At 41.9% G+C, this 20,178-nt stretch overlaps 1 protein-coding gene across 2 annotated transcripts in view; it reads right to left on the reverse strand.

Annotated features, from left to right (window-relative positions):
* Parn (poly(A)-specific ribonuclease) overlaps positions 1 to 20,178 on the reverse strand; it is a 102,590-nt gene that overhangs the window by 69,597 nt on the left and 12,815 nt on the right. Inside the window, exons 9-15 of one of the 2 annotated variants that reach the window (XM_050125785.1) lie at positions 19,199 to 19,237; positions 18,424 to 18,466; positions 16,153 to 16,230; positions 14,895 to 14,951; positions 9,914 to 9,991; positions 3,465 to 3,508; positions 1,120 to 1,162 (exon numbers count right to left, since the gene is read on the reverse strand). In XM_050125785.1, coding sequence (XP_049981742.1) covers positions 1,120 to 1,162; positions 3,465 to 3,508; positions 9,914 to 9,991; positions 14,895 to 14,951; positions 16,153 to 16,230; positions 18,424 to 18,466; positions 19,199 to 19,237 — 382 coding nt within the window. Of the gene's footprint in view, positions 1 to 1,119; positions 1,163 to 3,464; positions 3,509 to 9,913; positions 9,992 to 14,894; positions 14,952 to 16,152; positions 16,234 to 18,423; positions 18,467 to 19,198; positions 19,238 to 20,178 lie in introns of both variants that reach the window. The other variant, XM_050125784.1, reaches the window with a different exon arrangement.

Genomic DNA, 20,178 nt, shown 5'->3' on the forward strand with positions numbered 1-20,178 from the left:
GGTGTGGGGGCATTGGGGATAACACAACTTTGGCAGTACTGCCCTAGTGCACTGCTCGAAGGCTACAGCAAGTTCTTAGTGTCCAGGACTGCTCCAGAGGCTGCAGAAGGTCCTTCACAAGCTGTAAATGATCATACATTAACTTATCTTTTTTTTTTGGTTTTTGAGACAGGGTTTCTCTGTGGTTTTGGAGCCTGTCCTGGAACTAGCTCTTGTAGACCAGGCTGGTCTCGAACTCACAGAGATCCGCCTGCCTCTGCCTCCCGAGTGCTGGGATTAAAGGCATGCGCCACCACCGCCTGGCTCATTAACTTATCTTTATTAGAAAATATGTCCAAATATGTAAAATAAGGAGACAGGTAGAGAAAGGACAAATTGGCTGCATGTAAATCCAATTAAAAAACATAGACTACAAGGCAGGTGTAATGGTTCCTGCTTTTAATCCCAACACTTGGGAGGCAGAGTCAGAAGGATCTCTATGAGTTTGAGTGCAGCATGGTCTACAAAACAAGTTCCAAGACAGACAGGACTGTAACATGGAGAAACCCTTTCTCAAAAACATGTATGTACATATGTGTGTGCTTACATATTATATATAATTATACATAAGTCACAACTGTGTGGTGGCACACACTTGTCACCCCAACACTGAGGAAGCTGACAGGGGAGGACTATAGAGTTAACTTGGGCTAAAGAGTAAGCCTGTACTAAAAAACAAAAGTAAATAAAAAACAAAAATTATATATTTTAACATTCAAAAACTTACACTCAAAAAGAGGAAAAATAAAGATAACTTCATATTTTCATATATTTATTTCTGGACTTTTCCAATGTCTCTCTTCTTCCTTTCTTATTTTTTATTATGTCTGAAATAACACTTTAAAAGACCAGAATTCCAAAGTTATCAGTGGTAATGCAAAAAAGTTTCAAAAAGAGCATGGTGCCGCGTGTCTGCATCCTAGCATGCGGGAGGTAGAGGCAGGAGGAACAAGAATCCAGGTAACTACTCTCACCTACAGGGTGAGTTCAAGGCCAGCCTCAGCATACCAAGATTCAGTCTTAAACAAACAAAAAATTCAAATTATTTCTTATGAATGATAGTTCAGATTGAAATAATACCTTAAAAGGCTGTGTGCTGGCCATCAGTTTAGTATCCAAGAGTCTGGAAACAAAATAAATTTTAATAAGGTAAATAAAATATACAGCATTATTTCAAATGTTCTTTATTAAAACATAAAAATACTTAAAATGTTTCATAAATAAAATACACATGTAACATATACTTCATATATGATATACTGAAAAATCACACAATTCATAAAGTACCTAAAAGTGGATAGATGAAGCACACACACTGGCCAGTGTGAACCTAGCAGTAATGTGGTTAATGAGCTAAGGACACAGTCGCATGTGCTGGCTTCATTCATCCAACTGCTGTTCGTTTTCCATATACTTGCCAAAGGAACAGGTTCCACTCCTATACCTGGAGGAATGAGGCTAGCATCCATCTTGAAGGTCAGACAAACACTGTCTGCTTTCCCATTCTAGTGGTCTGCCCCTCCCAAACAGCCACCACCCACCACTACCACCAGGGTTACACAGTCTGAATTCTTATGGGGCCAAAATCCACATTGGGAAGTTCCCTGCTACTTCCTACTGTGCCAGCTAAGCTCCACTGCCGAAATGGCTGAATTTGGAATCACCTAAGGACCTCTGAGGAAATTTACACACACACACACACACACACACACACACACACACACACACACACACACACACAGTGGTAAAGAAGGAGGGAAAGGGGGGGCTGGAGAGATGGCTCAGAGGTTAAGAGCATTGCCTGCTCTTCCAAAGGTCCTGAGTTCAATTCCCAGCAAACACATGGTGGCTCACAACCATCTGAAATGAGATCTGGTGCCCTCTTCTGGCCTGCAGGCATACACACAGACAGAATATTGTATACATAATAAATACATAAAATATTTTTTTAAAAAAAAAGGAGGGAAAGCCAGATAGATGCTGGGGTATCCCTGACCCGTGGGTAAAGACTCCTTGAGCTCACCATCCCTTCCCACCAGAGCAGGCTGCACCTTCAAACTGTGAGCTACACTAGATTTTTCCTCCTGTGAGCTGATATTCTCAAGTATTCCATCACAGCAATGAGAAAAAGTAGAGCACTTAACTATTCTATTACAGGAACCAGAAATACTAGGGAATGACCACATAAAAATTCTGTCAAAGAGAATTCTGTCTGTGGTGGCGCACGCCTTTAATCCCAGCACTTGGGAGGCAGAGGCAGGCGGATCTCTGTGAATTTGAGACCAGCCTGGTCTACAAGAGCTAGTTCCAAGACAGGTTCCAAAACCACAGAGAAACCCTGTCTCGAAAAACCAAAAAAAAAAAAAAAAAAAAATCTGTCAAAGGAATTGTAGAGATGGCTCAGAGGTTCTGAGTTCAATTCCCAGGAACCACATGGTGGCTCACAACCATCTGTAATGAGATCTGGTGCCCTCTTCTGGCATGAAAGCATACATGTAGGCAGACACTGAATACATACTAAATAAATCTTTTTAAAAATTCTGTCTAAATCTCCTGGGCGGTGGTGGTGCAAACTTTTAATCCCAGCACTAGAGAGGCAGCCAAATCTCTGTGTTCAAAGCCATCCTGGTACAGAGTGAGTTCCAGAACAGCAAGACTGTTTCACCCAGAAACCCTATCTCAAAAACAAATAAATAAATAAATAAACAAATAAAGAAACAGCAGGGATCGTTTCACAGAGAAACTCTGTTTCAAAAAAACAGGGAGGGAGGGGAGGGGAGGGGAGGGGAAGGGAGGGAGGGAGGGAGGGAGGGAGGGAGGGAGGGAGGGAGGGAGGGAGAATTGTGTCTAAATCTATTTCCAAATAAATATAAACACTGTGGCTAGGACAGCAATATCCCAGTTGAAAGTAAGACTAGTTGGCTACCCTCACTTGCCCTTCTTACCGCATAAGCTCCATGCACCTGTCATGTGTTTGATCACACATGTGACATATGACATAGCCAAACACTAACAATACTGGCACTGATGAACTTCATATCAGTGTAGGTGGGAGGGTCTCTAGCCATACAGTTCTTAACTGAGGAGAGGGAACTCTCAGTTGGAACATGTCAACAACTAAAAATTTACGCCACGTAGCACATGTGTGAATGGCCAGACCCGTGTCAGGACCCTTCACCAGTCCTTCAGACAGCAGAATGCAGGACAGGAAAAAGGGAGACATCAGCTACTTTCTACTTTCACTCTAAGCTAGAATTCTGATCTTTAATGGATGATACACTACTCATAAACTTAATCAGTCAACAATGGCAAAGTGGGGGATGTCCAAGCTATTAAATCCCTTCCTAGCTTGGAGGAATTGCCCTCGTGTAGCATATACCTCAGTGAGTATCTCAAATGTCAAGGGGCTCTTAAAGAAGGCTTACCTGGGGAAGACACATGTTGTCATCTCCTTAAACTGGTTCAGGTCCTAAACGGCAAAAGGATGCCCCGTTACTGTCTTTGTTAAGAACACACACGAACAGCTCTCGGCTGTTTTCTCAAATACTAACTGCCATGCCTCACATGGGCTTCGAGATAAAGAGCAAAATCCACTTCTAATTAAGAATCATTTATTGGAAGCTGTAGAGATGACTCCAAGGTGAAGAGCACTTATGGCTCTTGCAGAGGACCCAGGTTAGGTTCCCAGAACCCACATGGTTTCTCACAACCACCCATAACTGTATTCCAGGAGATTTAATGCCCCATTCTGACCTCTTCAGGCACTAGGCACATATATGCAGGCAAGACATTACAAAAGAATTACTTTCTAGAACAAAATCTGAGACTTGTACCTGTGGTCAAAACTGACAATCTAAGCTCAACACTAGGACTCACATGACAGAAGGCTAACTTTTGCAAGTTGTCCTCTGACTGCCACCTGTGCAAGTGTGCACAGACACACACACACACACACACACATTTCTAATTAAGAAAAACAAGGAAAGTAAGATGGCTTGGTGGGTTAAAGGTACCAGACAGATGCCAAGCCTGACAACCTGAATTTGATCAGAGATCCATATGAGTAAGAAGGAACCAACTCTCACAATTGGGTCTGACCTCCACAGACACACCTCAGCAACACACATATATACACAGAGAATACAAAATTAAAATTTTAATGTAATAAAAATTAAATAAATAAAAATGAATTTAGGAATATCTCTCATTTTTCACTGGGAATTATATGACTTGGAGAAGTAAAAAGAAGTGGTTCTGTCATATATAAAGGACTAATGACTTGAGAGACGGTCATACCCCAGAATACAGACCCGTCTCTGGGTGTTAGTTAAAATGGCCATTAACACACAGACCTTGCAACATGCATATGACTCTTGCTCTAAGTATTCAGAAAATTAGTAATGTGGCACTAACTATAAGTGCCTAAATTAGACTATTCATTTCATAGGTTTACTTTGATCAGGAATTCTAGAGCAGAAATGAGAGTACTTTAGTTCTGAATTAGCTTACTTACACACATAACTGTCATGCTATCCTGGGTAGTCACACTCCTGACCCTTTGTAAACTATATTTCTTTTCAAGTCATTCATGCTTCTCAGCGAGCTGCCATTCCCAACTAGCTTTTCAAGCCTATAACACAGACTGTTTAGTTTAAAATATTTATCAGCTTCTCAACAGCTGCTGTTTAATCAATGAACAAAATATGGTTCTAAGGCTAAGTCAACCAAAAATGCCCTAATGTCCATTGTTAACTTTTCAACACCACTAAAAGGTTTTACAAGCAAGAGCAAAGTAGAACCAAGGCCACCACCAGGGCAAACACAGAATTATGGGCCAATACCTACAAGGTCAAGCAGCAAAAGGTCCCATTAAAAACTCACCCCTCAATGCCAAGACATGGATTCTTTTTTTTTTATTTTTATCTTGGCGTGTGTGTGCATAAAATGTGTATATAGAGTGTGAGCACAAGCCTGACTCGGTGCATGTATGGAAGTCAAAGACAATCTCTGATTCTGCCTTCTCCCTCCACCATGTTGAGCCAGGTTCTTTCGCTGACTATACACTAGGCTGTCTTGCCCACAAGCTTTGGGAGTTTTGCCTGTCTCCCCCTCTCATCTTGTAGAAGAATTCTGGATTACAGATAAGTTACTGTGATTAGCTTTACATTTACATCTTAAAAATACGGTGCCAGAAGCTGGAGATATGGCCCAGTTAAGAACACTAGCTGCTCTTCCAGAAGATGGGTTCATTCCCAGAACCCACATGGAAGCTCAGAACTCTTCTGGCTTCTGTGGGTACCAGGCATTAAAGTGGTGCACAGACGTACATGCAAGCTATATAGTGGTTTGAATGAGAATGACCCTCATAGGTTCATATATTTGAATGTTTAGTTCACAGTTAGTGGAACTATTTGGGACTGAATAAAAGGTGTGGATTTGGAGAGTGTGTGTCACTGGGGTTTGAGGTTTCAAAAGTCAACTCCAGTCCCATCCGCTGCTTGTTGCCAGATCTTTTTTTTCTATTATTGATATTTATTGAGCTCTACATTTTTCTCTGCTATCCTCCCTGGCTCTCCCCTCCCCCTTTAACCCTCCCCCAAGGTCCCCATGCTCCCAATTTATTCAGAAGATCTTGTCTTTTTCTACTTTCTACTTCTCAGGTAGATTAGATCTATGTAAGTCTCTCTTAGTGTCCACATTGTTATCTAAGTTCTTTGGGATTGTGGTTTGTGGCTGGCTCGCTTTGCTTTATGTTTAAAAACCACCTATGAGTGAGTACATGTGATAATTGTCTTTCTGTGTCTGGCTTACTTCACTCAAAATAATGTTTTCTAGCTCCATCCATTTTCCTGCAAAATTCAAGATATTGTTATTTTTTTTCTGCTGTGTACCACATTTTTCTTATCCATTCTTCGATCAAGAAGCATTTAGGTTGTTTCCAGGTTCTGACTATGACAAACAAAACTGCTATGAACATAGTTGAGCACATCCTTTGGATATATACCCAAAAGTGGTATTACTGGGTCTTGAGAAAGCTTGTTTCCTAATTTTCTGAGAAATAGCCAACTGACATCCAAAGGGGTTGTACCAGCTTGCATTCCTACCAGCAATGCAGAAGTGTTCCCTTTTCCCCAACCTCTCCAGCATAAGTTGTCATCAGTGTTTTTGATCTTGGCCATTCTTACAGGTGTATGATGGAATCTCAGAGTTGTTTTGGTTTGCATTTCTCTGATGACTAAGGATGTTGAGCATTTCCTTAAATGTCTTTCAGCCATTTTAGATTCCTCTGTTGAGAGTTCTCTGTACTCCATTTTTTTAAATTGGATTATGTGATCTTTTGGTGTCCAATTTCTTGAGTTCTTTGTATATTTTGGAGATCAGACCTCTCTGTCTGATGTGGGGTTAGTGAAGATCTTTTCTCATTCTGTAGGCTGTCGTTTTGTCTTGTTGACCGTGTCCTTTGCTTTACAGAAGCTTTTCAGTTTCAGGAGGTCCCAATTATTAATTTTTTCTCTCAGTGTCTGTGCTGCTGGGGTTATATTTAGGAAGTGGTTCCCTGCGCCAGTGCGTTCAAGTGTACTTTCCACTTTCTCTTCTGTAAGGTTCAGTGTGGCTGGCTTTATGTTGAGGTCTTTGATCCATTTGGACTTGAGTTTTGTGCATGGTGATAGATATGGGTCTATTTTCATTCTTCTACATGTTGATATCCAGTTATGCCAGCAACACTTGTTAAATACACTTTCTTTTTTTTATTTGATATTTTTTGCTTCTTTTTCAAAGATCAGGTGTTCGAAGATGTGTGGATTGATATCTGGGTCTTCTGTTCAGTTCCATTGGTCCTCCTGTCTGTTCTTATGCCAATACCATGCTGTTTTTAGTACTGTAGCTCTGTAGTAGTTTAAAGTCAGGGATTGCGATGCTTCCAGAAGTTCTTTTCTTCTTTTTTTTTTTCCACCTTAAATGTATTTTATTCAAAGGTTGTTGGTATGGGGATTGTGATTTCTATTTTCTTTTTTTTTTCATTNAAATTTCTGCCTCCTCCCCGCCTCCCTTTTCCCTCCCCCTCCCCCTATTCCCCACACCCTCCTCCCTTCCCCCTCCCTCTCCAGTCCAAAAAGTAGTCAGGGTTCCCTGCCCTGTGGGCAGTCCAAGGTCCTCCCCCCTCCATCCAGGTCTAGGAAGGTGAGCATCCAAACAGGCTAGGCTCCCACAAAGCCTGTGCATGCAGTAGGATCAAAACCCAGTGCCACTCTCCTTGGCTTCTCAGCAGCCCTCATTGTAACTTATAAAGGTAAACCGGACTCTCAGAAGTTCTTTTATTGTACAGGATTGTTTTGGCTATCCTGAGTTTTTTGCTTTTTCAAATGAAGTTGAGTACCATTCTTTCGTGGTCTTTGAAGAATTTTGCTTGGATTTTGATGGGCACTGCATTGAATCTGTTGCCAGGAGATCTTGATGTAAAGTCCTCAACTACTACTCCAGAGCCACGTCTGCTCCCCACCATGAAGTTCATGAACTCACCCTCTAAAGCTGTAATAAGCCCCTAATGAAATGTTTCCGTTCCTAGGAGCTGCTTTGGTCATTGTGTCTCTTCACAGCAACAGAAAAGAAACTAACAAAAAGGAAAACAACTATGCTGGCTGTTCTCATGTCACCTTGACACAGAAGTTAGAGTTATCTGAGAAGATGCCTCTTAACATTCAACTGTAAGCATTTTCTTAATCAGTGACTGATGGGGAAGGGCCCAGCCCATTGTGGGCGGTGCCATCCCTGAGTTGGTGGTCCTGGGTTCTATAAGAAAGTAGGCTGAACAAGCCTTGAAGAGCAGCCAGTAAGCAGATCCCTTCCATGGCCTCTGCATCAGATCCTGCTGCCAAGTTCTTGCCTTTCTTGAGTTCCTGTCCTGATTTCCTTAGATGATCTGCAACAGTGCTGAAGTGTAACCCTTTCCTCCCCAACTTGTTTTTTAGTCATGGTGTTTTGTCAAAGCAACAGAAACCCTAACTAAGACAACATCCATACACAAAAAATAAAATAATGTTTTTAAACTAAAATATGGTACCAGCAAATGCAAATCTTCTAGCATCTTCAATAGATTGTCTATTGCTCTAATCACTTTTTCCATAGCTAAATAAAGGACGAATTTTTTTTCTCTTATAATGAAGGGAGAAAAAGAGTGTGTGCATGTGCGTGTGCGCGTGTGTGTGATCACCTCAGGTTCCTTGGTGAAATAAAACTGCAGTGTAATACAAATCACCAGCTTTCTGGTAGAATTTTAATTGGTCTAGTCTCACTCAAGCTCACATTTTCGGAGCACACAAACACCAGGTGAATCCTCCTCAGATCTTATCACAGAACTGGTTGTGTCTTGTAATCCAGAACCAAACAGAGGCACCATGGATGTACCAAATCCCTGGAGAGCTTGCCACGGAACAGTCGGATTCTAGCGAAGCAGCAGGCAAAGAAAGAATTGTGTGGCAGGAAAGGGTAAGTGAAGCTGCAGACTGCACACATGCAGCAAAACTACAGTAGACCACGCAGAAATAATTATGCATCCACACCACAGGCGTACCAAAACATAAAGCGTTTAGGAAACACGTCAGCCTGGCTGGGAACTTGGAGTCTCACAGAGACTGGATTATATAGTCAATCAGATACAGCCTGACAGGCCAGCTCCAAAGAGTCGACTACATGCAGAAACAAACAATGTGAGATTACCTGGGAATTTTAGTCACGGACAGTTATATGAAGAGAGACGCACATAAGTCAGAAGACACACATTTGTTAAGTCAGTATTGAGTGCTGTCATGAGTCTGCCTCTGTCTGGTATTCAGAACACCCAGAGCACAACACTAAATATGTTCCCTAGTCCTTTTTGTTAACTTCATTGCTTTAAGGTCAGGAACGAAGCTGCTCTGTTGGTCTCCCTGGCCAGTGAGAAATGAATTACTGAAACAACCATGAGCTCTTTAGATAGAAATGCAATTGTCTCATCATCATTTTTGCTGGAACCCTTACATCCTAGAGGATGATGGGTCTGTCACGGAAGTGATGACAACCTTAAGACCAAAGTCCTAGGATAAGGGACCAACAGACCCACTGTGCAAGTGGTCAAGTGCACTGCCCTCCACCAAAAGACTATCAAGGGGCTGATGGGGCCACGTGACCAAGGAAACATCAAGAGAGGTGGCAGATGTGGAAATAAGATCAAATTCTTATCCAAGACCAAACCAAACCATCCAAGAACCAACAAAGCAGAAGTCCAACCTAAAGCAGTTTAAAGCAGGAGATGGGCCAGGAGATGGGGAGCAGGCTGTAATCCTAGCACTTGGAACTAAGAGTTCAAAACCAGTCTGGGCTACTTGAGTAGGGGCTGGAGAGAGAGCTCCTGGCTTAGAGCACTTGCTGCTCTTCCAGAGAACAGGTTCAGTTGATAGCTTACAAGCATCTATAACTCCAGTTTCAGGGGATCTGACAACCTTCTCTGGCCTTTGTGACATCAGGCAAGCAAATGGTGCAGGGAAAATACTCACACACTTTAAAAATTATTTATGTGTGTATGTGGCTGAGTTTATGGGCACTACATTTTTGCGGTGCCCTTGAAGGTCGGAAGGTATCAGATCCCCTGGAGCTGGAGTTACAAGAAACTGAGGACTGCCAAGGGTGGGTGTTGGGAACCAAATCCAGGTCTGCTGAAAAAGCAAGTGAATTTAACCACTGAGACACCTTGACAGACCTGAAATTAAGTTAAGTAAAAAGAGTACAGGCAGTTGTTTCTGGAAACATGTCACATACAAGGAAATGAGGAATTGCAACCCAGGCAGAGAGCAGTCACAGTTGAAAGGCAGGGGGTATCAACACTGGAGCGACTTACCGCAGGCAGAGGGCAGTAGAACTGGTGAATTGTGTGCATGACATCCAAGAGCATATTGTGTCCAACAACCAGTTTTCCCTGGGAAAAGACAAGGTCAAAATTGCATCAGGACTCGAGTAAGATACATGCTTCAGATGAGACAAGAGTTTCACAACAGAGACAGGTAATCCGCACAGGCCTCAAATTCATACCCTCCTGCCTCGGCCTCTCAAGTGCTGTATACACCCACTGTGTCCATTCTTAGTGATGTCTCTGTTTTTCTTAGTCTTATTAATCTTGTCATTTTCAAGAATTTGATGTAGTTTTTTTATTGTTGGTTTTGTTTTTTAAGACAAGTCTTGCTATACTGCCCAGGCTGCCCCTGAACTTCTGGGCTACAGCAATCCTCCTGCCTCGGCGTCCCTGAGAGGGTGGGGATGTAGCACACACAGTGCCTGGCTGGAAGTAGTAAGTTTGACTGAAGCACTTTTAAACAATAAAATCTGAAACCTTGAGAACTTGGCTTGTCAAAAGCTGTGAACAAAACTTCAAATATATATCTTTAAGACTTTAACAAAGATCTTTAAAACAGCCTACTTATTGTTAAAGATTTTATTAAATTAAATCCTAATTTTATTAAATTCAACCTTCATTAACTACATTATCTATGTCTCAGTTCAATGAATCATGACATGTCATTGCTCTTCTTTTTTTAAATTTATTATTATTAGTCTGTGTGTGTACACACACACATGCACATACTTGAGTGGGTGGTGGAGCGGGCAAGTACACAAGCCACAGCAGGGTTTGCTCTTTCTACCTTTACATGGATTTGGGAAATCAGACTCAGGCTGCCACAAGATGGCTCAGTGCTTCTCAATCAACTGAAATATAAACATGTACAATAATTTCTGCATTTTGATAAAAATTTAACTACTAACATAGAATGTTGCAACCTTGTGATTCTTCAGGAAATGGGAAGAAGATGGCACTGCTGGTTTAGTTTTGGGGATGGAGGAGTGGGAGTTGAGACAGATCCTCAGGTGGCTTAGGCTGGCTGTGAGTGACTATGTAGCTGGGATAACCTTGAACTCCTGATCCCATGTGCCACCAATTCAGCTTTGCTTCCAGATTTTGTTTGGTTTTGTTACTTATTTGTGGATTAAGAAGGGTAATTTGTCACTTATTTGGGGATTAAGAAGAGTATTTTGTTTTATTTGACACAGGGTCTCCTCTATAGCCTGGGCTGTGCTGGAATTCACTGTGTAGTGCTGGCTAGATGACTCCATTTTGAACACAAAGCATCAAGCAATATAGTGAAGCACTGCTTGTTAGATTTGGGATATTTTATAGAAGATTAATTATGTCAAGAATTAAGTTGAGCTCTGACTTTGACGTGTTACATGAAGAAACATTAAGACTTTGTAAAAAGCTTCATTTCTATAATGCAAACACTGGGGAGGGATCATTAGTCGGCCAGCCTAGCTGAATCAAAGAGGGGCAAGACAAGTGAAAGGTGGGGCGGGGCATGACAACTGAAGAAGGGAGATGCCAGATGTCAACAACTGTCTTAGTCAGTGTTCTACTGCTGCAATGAGACACAGCGGCCAAGGCAATCTTCTTACAGGACTTGATTCCAGTCTGAGTCAGTCTGTTATCATCACAGCAGTGTGTGCTGCACTGAGAGGTCTGTCCTCACTGCAGACAGAGCCTCTGGGCAAACCAACACTCAGTGACACACTTCCTCTAACTAGGTCACACCTAATCCTTTGAAATAGTGAAACAGTGTCATTCCCTTGTGACTAAGCATTAAAATCTTTGAGTCTAGGGTGGCCATTCTCTTTTAAAGTACCACAGCAGCCATACCTGCACTTATGGCTGAGTGTAGACACACTGTCCAGTGACGTCAACCTGCACTGTGGCTGTGTGTACATACACTGTCCAGTGACAACCTGCACTTATGGCTGTGTACACACACTGCCCATTGACGTCAACCTGCACTTATGGCTGTGTACACACACTGCCCAGTGACATCAACCTACACTTTTGGCTGTGTACACACTGCCCAGTGGCACAGAGTCAGGACAGCACAAAAGGAACCACTCTTGGAGCTACTGGTTAAGAGTGCTTACTGCTTTCAGAGGACCTGAGCTTTGTTCCCAGCACCCATTTCACAATCGCCTGATAGTATAGCTCACAATCACCTGGAAGGATATCTGAGGATGTTCTCTCTTCTGGCTTCTGCAGGCAGAAATGAGTTCAAGGCCAGCCTGCTCTACAGCCAGGTTTTCAGAGTGAGTTCAAGGCCAGCCTGGTCTACAGACTGAGTTCAAGGTCAACCTGGGCTACAAAATGAGTTTCAGAATAGTCAGGGCTACACAGAGAAACCCTGTCTCGAAAAACAAACAAACGAACAAAGAACAAAAAAAAAAAAAAAGGTTCAGTTCCCAGTTGGCACACTGGGCAGCTGTAAATCCAGCTCTAGGGGATATGATACACTCTTCTGGACTATGTAGGCAGCTGCAATCACAAGTCCACACATACACATACAGGCAAAATATCCATATACATAAATTATTTAATAAAAAAAATTGAAGAGTAAAGTGCTGGGTTCAACCCTCAATCCTGCAAATCAATCCATCAACCATTCAATAAATAAATAAATGTGTTTACTATCTGTTGGCTTCAGAGACATTATTAATATTAATAAAAAATTAAGCCAGGTAATAGTGGCTCAGGCCCCTAATCCCAGCACTTGAGAAGCAGAGGCAAGTGGATCTTTGAGTTCAAGGCAAACCTGGTCTACAGAGCGAGCTACAGGACGGGCAGGGCTATATAAAGAATCCCTATTTTGAAAAAAAAAAAAATAATAAGAAATATTTTAATTTCTAAGACGTATAACTTAATTTTTTTCACACTTTGTAATCCTCTAGATCCTAGAAGAGATTTAGATCCTTTTATTAAACTACGTGTTTTGAAGAGATCTGTCACCTTCTCACTTTTCAGATCTGCCACGGCACCATAGGTATCAGAGGTACTGCTGTCTTCTGTATTTTTTCAGAGTATGTACAGTTAAGCGAATAGACATGTACTTCTTTCCACGTACAAGGAGGACTTTGAACAGTAAGATGACTCTCAAGCACACTGGCAGCACACAGTACCAAGGGTGAGCAGAACCTGCTTTTCTAGGCTCCTATGATCTCAGCAGCTGCTGAAGAGACTCAGCCCTTTCTCCTCCCAGGATCACACAACTGTGTTCAGAACAGTTTATGTGTCTACTTCATAACAAGTCCCTCGTGATTAATGATCTTCTTCTGGAAGGCTCTATGATTGGTGCTGTCCCCAAATGAGAACACGGTGTGCCTCTTCTCCACTGCCCATGTTGACAGACCTGCACTGATTTAAAGGATCTTGATGGCCAAACATCTAAGGGACAAGTCAACCTCTTTTCCCAGATCCAACTGCCCAAGAAGAAAATCTCAGACCCAGGGGATCAAAGCAAGAGAACTACCACATTTACCCACGCGAAAGGCGGATGTCTTCCAGAAAGGACCAAGGAAAGATGTCTACCATAGAATTCTCTAGCCATTTATACAAATAGCCAGTACAGTTTTCGTTTTGGTTTGGTTTTGCTTTTTTGAGAGAGAGTTTCACTGTGTAGCTTTAGAGCCTGTCCTGGAACTCACTCTGTAGAATGGGCTGGCCTCAAACACACAGAGACCCGCCTGCCTGACTCCTGAGTGTTGAGATTAAAGGCGTGTACCACTATTGCCTGAAGAGCCAGTACGTTTTCAAAGCTTTATTATTACGGAGATTATGATAGATGTATTTCAGGATTTAACTAGAGTTCTGTAGAGGAAGTCAACTTGTTATTATTTATCCTCTGGATTACTCTACTTGCTCCTTGACTTCTGATTCTCAATTTCATACTCATGATGCTAGTTCCGTACAGCTACTATGTTGGGTTGTCTTTTTTTTTTTTTCTTCTAGTTTTTCAAGACAGGGTTTCCTGTAGCTTTAGAGCCTGTCCTGGAACTAGCTTTTGTACACCAGGCTGGCCTCAAACTTACAGAGATCCGCCAACTTCTGCCTCCAGAGTGCTGACATTTAAGGCACGTGCCACCACACCCCAGAGTCTTGCAGCAACCGACTTGCGCCACTGACTTCCTCCTTGAGACTAGGTAAACATTCCAAGGGTAACTGTGGTAATTTCAATGTAACTGGCCCCCCATAAGCTCTAGGAAGTGGCATTATTAGAAGATGTGGCTTTGCTGGAGGAAATGTGTCACTGTGGGGGTGGGGTTGAGGTCTCTTATGATCAAGCTATGCCCAGTTGTCTCAGTTCACTTCCTGTCGCCTCCATATAAAATGTAGCCTCTCCATTACTCCAGCACCATGTCTGCCTCCATGCCTCCATGTACACAATGATGACAATGGACTGAATCTCTAAACTGCAAGCCAGCCCCAATTAAATATTTCCCTGTAGTACAATTAATAAAAATCCAGAGGCAGGTATTAGGGTTCAACCTGAAAGTTAAAAAAGCAAAGCAGTCAGCCACTGACTCTTACCTCTACCTCAGTCCGAAATGGTGACCAGGAATCTCAGAATGAGACTGTGTCTGAGAGCTGTCTCCTCACATTTTATGTTCCTCTCTAGTTCTGGGATTAAAGGCCTGCACCAGCATCACCCAGTTTCTATGGCAAACTAGTGTGGCTGCTGGGATTAAAGGTGTGTGTTCCCACTGCCTGGTCTGTATGGCTGACCAGGCAGCTGTTTTACTCTCTGATCTTCAGACAAGCTTTATTTATTAAAATACAAATGAAATATCACTACATTTTCCTTTATAAGAGTTGCCATGGTCATGGTGTCTCTTCACAGCAATAGAAACCCTATCTAAGACAGTAATCAAATGAAGAATTTGCAATAGCAGTTACACAGTTAATCTTAAATAGTATGCTTAGTCATTTAATTAGAAACAAAACCAAAATGTTGATGACTTACCGAATTAGCAATGGCATGGATGACTCTTGAAAATCCCACAGCATCATTCAGTTCCTCCTAAGTAAAAGAACTAAATTAAAAACAAACAGAGCCAGCAAGAGGGCTTAGTGGGTAAAGGCACTTGCCACACAGGCCTCACAACCTGAGTGTGCCCCTCAGAACCCTGTAAAGGCTGAAGAAAAGTGACAGCTCCAACTGAACCCAGGTTCAGTTCCCAGCAGTCACATTAGAGAGATCACAATGCATTTCACGTCAGCTTCAGAGGCTCCCATACCCTCATCTGGCCTCTGCACACTCACTCTCAAGGATACACACAAAGCACACATATACACATAAATAAAATAATGAAAGTGGGGAGGAGAGATGGCTTAGTGGTCAAGAGCACTGACTGCTCTTCTAGAGGACCTGGGTTCAGTTCCCAGCACCTACAAGGCAGCTCACAGCTGTCTGTGACTCCAGGATCCAGGGGATCTGACACCTTCACATCAGCTCATAGCTGTCTGTGACTCCAGGATCCAGCTCCCTCACACATTTACACATACAGGCTAAAACACCAATGAAATAAATAAAACAAAATAATGAAAGTAAATCTTCGATGAGAGGTGGTAATAAACACCTTTAATCACAACACTTGGCACAGGCAGATCTCTGAATTTGAGGTCAGTCTGGTCTACAGAGCAAGTTCCAGAACAGCTAGGGCTGCACAGAGAAACCTTGTCTTAAAAAAAAAAAAAAAAAAAAAAAGAAAGAAAGAGAAGTACATATTTTCCTATTTTAGAGAGTAAAAGAGCAATGTTAAATTACTCATTAATTACTTAATAAACTGAGAGTTTGCCCATCACTTTAAATATTGGGAAAGGGACTATCTATTTTCTGAATCGGGACCTCAAGCAGTTTATACTGGCCTTGAAGCTTGACCTTCCGGAACCTCCTCCTTCCAAGGGCTGGGTTCACCACACATAGCTATAGGACCAAGCTATAATTTCGAAGTCAATCAAGGTGACTTACAAAATACAACAAGGCAGACAAAGTAGTGCAAAGCTGTGACCCCAGCAATTGTTAAGACTGAGAAAGAGAACCAGTAACTGCCGTCTAACACCCTACTGGTCTTCAAAAAACTCCAAACCAAAACAAACTGTAACAATTGGCCATCTGCTTGCTAAACTGATCCAACAACTGTGATCCAGAAATACCTAGAAAGAAGTCAGTCCTGTGTACAGTGTCACTTCTCACTAAATGAAACAGCAAGCGCACTCACCTGCTCCTTTGCGTACTTCTCCTGCTCTCTCCTCTTGCGCTCTTCCTCATCCACTTTGCTGATAAGTATGTGTCTCTCCTTCTAAAAGACACAGCAAATGTGCAGCTTTCTGAAAACACCGTACACCCCTTAAGCTCCAAAGGGCTGTGACTATCACTTCAAATAGCAATGTTGATGTATTGGGCTACATAGTGAGTTCAAGTCCAGCTTGAGCTACATGAGTCCATCTCAATAAGCCAAAAAGAAAACAGCCAAAAAGTTATCAGCCAAAGCATAAGCAAGCACAATAGAAGCTATTCTGAGATGATGCCCAAGCTGAGTGAGGATACAGGCCCCTCTGCATCTGCATGTCATGACACTTCCAGTACTTTGTTTTCTTTCATTTTATTTTTCAAGACAGGGCTTCTTGGTATCTTTGAAGCCTGTCCCGGAACTCACTACAGTACACCAGACTGGCCTTGGACTCAGAGAGCTGCCTGCCTAGGCCTCCCAAGTGCTGGGATTAAAGGCACTTGCTACCAACATCAGCAACATTTCTAGTATTTTTTTTAAAATAAGGTCAACCTTTTTATTTATTTATTTATTATGTATACAATATTCTGTCTGTGTGTATGTCTGCAGGCCAGAAGAGGGCACCAGATCTCATTCCAGATGGTTGTGAGCCACCATGTGGTTGCCGGGAATTGAACTCAGGAACTTTGGAAGAGCAGGCAATGCTCTTAACCACTGAGCCATCTCTCCAGCCCCTCATTTATAGTATTTTAAGAATTCAAACTATGGTGCACACCTTTAGGCTCCAAAGCTACAGAGAAACCCTGTCTTAAAAAAAAAAAAAATTCAAACTAACAAATGTCAACTGAAATCAACCACAGACTGTGCACACAAGACTTTACAGAGTGATCAAAAAGGTTATGTAACTTTTGACCATGAAATTTTAAATAATTAGTTTTAAATAAAGCATCTATATATTTTATGATCATGAGAAAAACCTTAGAGGAGTATAGTCTTATTTCTCACAAATCATTTTATATTTATGAGATATTTTATAGTCATTAAGTACACTGTAGGGCCAGAGACACGGCTCATGAGGGAAATGCACCTAGTGACAAACCTGACCACCTGAGTTCTAGCCGGACTTTTCTGACCTCCACATGCCCTAATCCCCACCAACACAGACACAGACATGAGCATGTGTGTGCATACATGCATGCGTGCAGGTATAAATTTTAAGAGGAAAAAGAGGGGCTAGAGAGATGGCTCAGCACTTAAGGGCACTGGCTGCTCTTCTAGAGGACCCAAGACTGATTAGCAGAACCACATGGCAGTTCATAATTATCTATAACTCCAGTCCCAAGAGATCCAATTCCCTTTTCTGGCTGTCGTGGGCACTGCATACACATGGCAAACAGACATACATGCACATAAATTACCCAAGCACATAAAATAAAAATAAACCTTTAATTAAAAAAAGAAAAATGCATACTATATATAATGTATGTATATATTTGATATGGGAAAAGTACTCTTCCACTTACACACTGAATCATTTTGTTTGGTTCGTTTTTGTGGCTTTTTGTTTTGTTTGGCTTGAGACAGAATCTCTCTATAGCCCTGGCCATCCTGGGAATCACTATGCAGACCAGGCTGGATGGAACTCAAAGAGATTGGTCTGCCTCTAAGAGCTGAAATTAAAGGAGTACACCTCTACTCCTAGCCTGAATCTTCATTTAAAAAAAAAGCAGTAAGTGGGGTTTGGGGAGATGGTTCAGTAGTTAAGAGCAACGACTGCTCTTGCGGAGGACCTGAGTTCAATTCTCAGCACCTACAGATGGCTCACAAACATCTATAACTCCAATTATGTTTGATTTACAGTGTCACATGTTACACAAACTAACGCAGGCAAAGCATTTGTACACATAAAAACAAACAGCCGGGCAGTTGTAGTGCACACTTTTAATCCAGCACTCTGGAGGCAGAGGCAGGTGGATCTCTGTTAGTGTCAGGCCAGCCTGCTCTACAGGGAGAGTTCCAGGACAGCCAAACCTACACAGAGAAATGCCGTCTTGGAAAAATAAATAAATAAATAATCTTCTGAATTTCTGGGGTTTTTTTTAAGGCTGTAACCTACATTAGATTAAGACCATAATACGCAGCTCTGCTACAAATAAGGAAAAGCAGGTTCGGAGACGACAAATGGGTGGTCGGTCGCAGCTCATGGGAGCCAGGGCAAAGGCACTGTGTCAGCTGACCGTCAGCATGACTTTTAGTTACCTTTTCAGTTTCTAATGTCTCAACATGAATGCCTTTGGGAAACCTAAACAGAAAAAAAAAAAAGGAAAAACATATCAGTGTAGATTCAATGACTGCTAAAGCCCAAAGAATTCGACAAGCAGCCACGTGGTTATAAACTAAAGTTTTACTAAAATGGGACAATCACCACTACACTTTACAGTAAGATTTTATGAAAAGCCTACGGAAAACCGTTTTCCCACCTCATCTCAGGCACTGGAATGTCATCAATTTCATGTGAACATTTTAGGATTTTAGCACTTTCTAAAATGCTTGGTATTTCATAATATAGTTAACTCACTGTCACAGAGGACATCTTGCTTCCTAATGCCTACTTTGTAACTGAAGTGTTTTAACACTGTCTGCGGACTTCATGGGGTGCACATAGGGGAGGGCAGGGCGCTGCTAGGTTGCAGTTTGCCTTGGCATTTGCAGCAGCCAAAGAAGAAAGGGATGTGGAAAGCACAGAGAGCAGATGTATGGATAGAACAAGATTATTCCCATGTGCACATAGCTGTCAGATTATTTTTTCGTTTGGAGGGGCATAGGGAGAGGGAGACACAGAGAACAGAGGGAGCTACGTATGCCTTAAGACACATACAAAGTGGTGTCAGATGAGTCCATTTAAGAACTGACTGGGGACATGATAGGGTCAAATCACCCATAACTGAAAACTTCATGAGCAATAGGACCAAAGATTATACTTTAGTAAATCCCAGTCCTTGAGAGCTCTCTCGCATCTAATTCAAATACTTACTTCCAACTCAAAGTCTGATAAATGAGTTTTCTTTGGAACCTATAAAACAAGAAAAGGAATTAACATGGGCTATTAAGAGTGAACCCTAACGGATTAGTCAATGCTTGGGAAAGACTGAATTTAGTGACCTCATTAGAATGTGGTGTGAATAACAAACACAGGCATATTTGTGAGGCAAAGACTCATCATGTGTTTTTAATCAGAATTTTAAAGTTATTATATTGCTTTTAAAGATAAGGTAGAAATTAGGATCAAACATACTGCTGCCTGCAGCTGCATGAAGAATTTAGAATAGACATCTGTATCCTGACACCCTTGTGAAGTGTGCCATGAGTAAAGGAAGAGAGATGCTAAGATGTTCTCTCACATGCTGACTTGGTTTTTCTCTGTAGAAAGAATTAAAAGAACAGAGGGGACCTGACAGTGAACACTTCTCTTCTAAGATCCTCATATGTTAGCCTGACAGTGACTCCTTCTCTTCTGAGATCCTCATTGGTTAGCTTGACAGTGACTCCTTCTCTTCTGAGATCCTCATTGGTTAGCCTGACAGTGAACCCTTCTCTTCTGAGATCCTCATTGGTTAGCCTTCCTTCAGCCTAATGACGCTGCTCTGGTCACAGCCTAAAGGCTCTGTCCAAGGATGGGACAAAGTATTGACTGTGAGTCTCAGCAGACAGACATTCCCACTGTGTTAGTGCGACAAGTCTTAGGAGCACATCTGTGAGAGAAGGACTATAGGATGTTGTAGAAAGACCAAATATGCTGGACACGGTGGTGCACACCTTTAATCCAAGCACTCAGGAGGCAGAGCCTGGTCTACAGAGTGAGTTCCAGACAGTCAGAGCTGTTACAAAGAGAAACCCTGTCTTGGAAAACCAAAAATATAAGAAAGAAAGAAAGAAAGAAAGAAAGAAAGAAAGAAAGAAAGAAAGAAAGAAAGAAAGAAAGAAAGAATTCTCAGGGAACCATTAATGAGGACA

Source organism: Alexandromys fortis, unplaced genomic scaffold, assembly GCF_014885135.2.
Source record: "Alexandromys fortis isolate MF-2015 unplaced genomic scaffold, M_Fortis_MF-2015_v1.1 scaffold_238, whole genome shotgun sequence".
In the NCBI taxonomy this organism is placed as follows: Eukaryota; Metazoa; Chordata; class Mammalia; order Rodentia; family Cricetidae; genus Alexandromys; species Alexandromys fortis.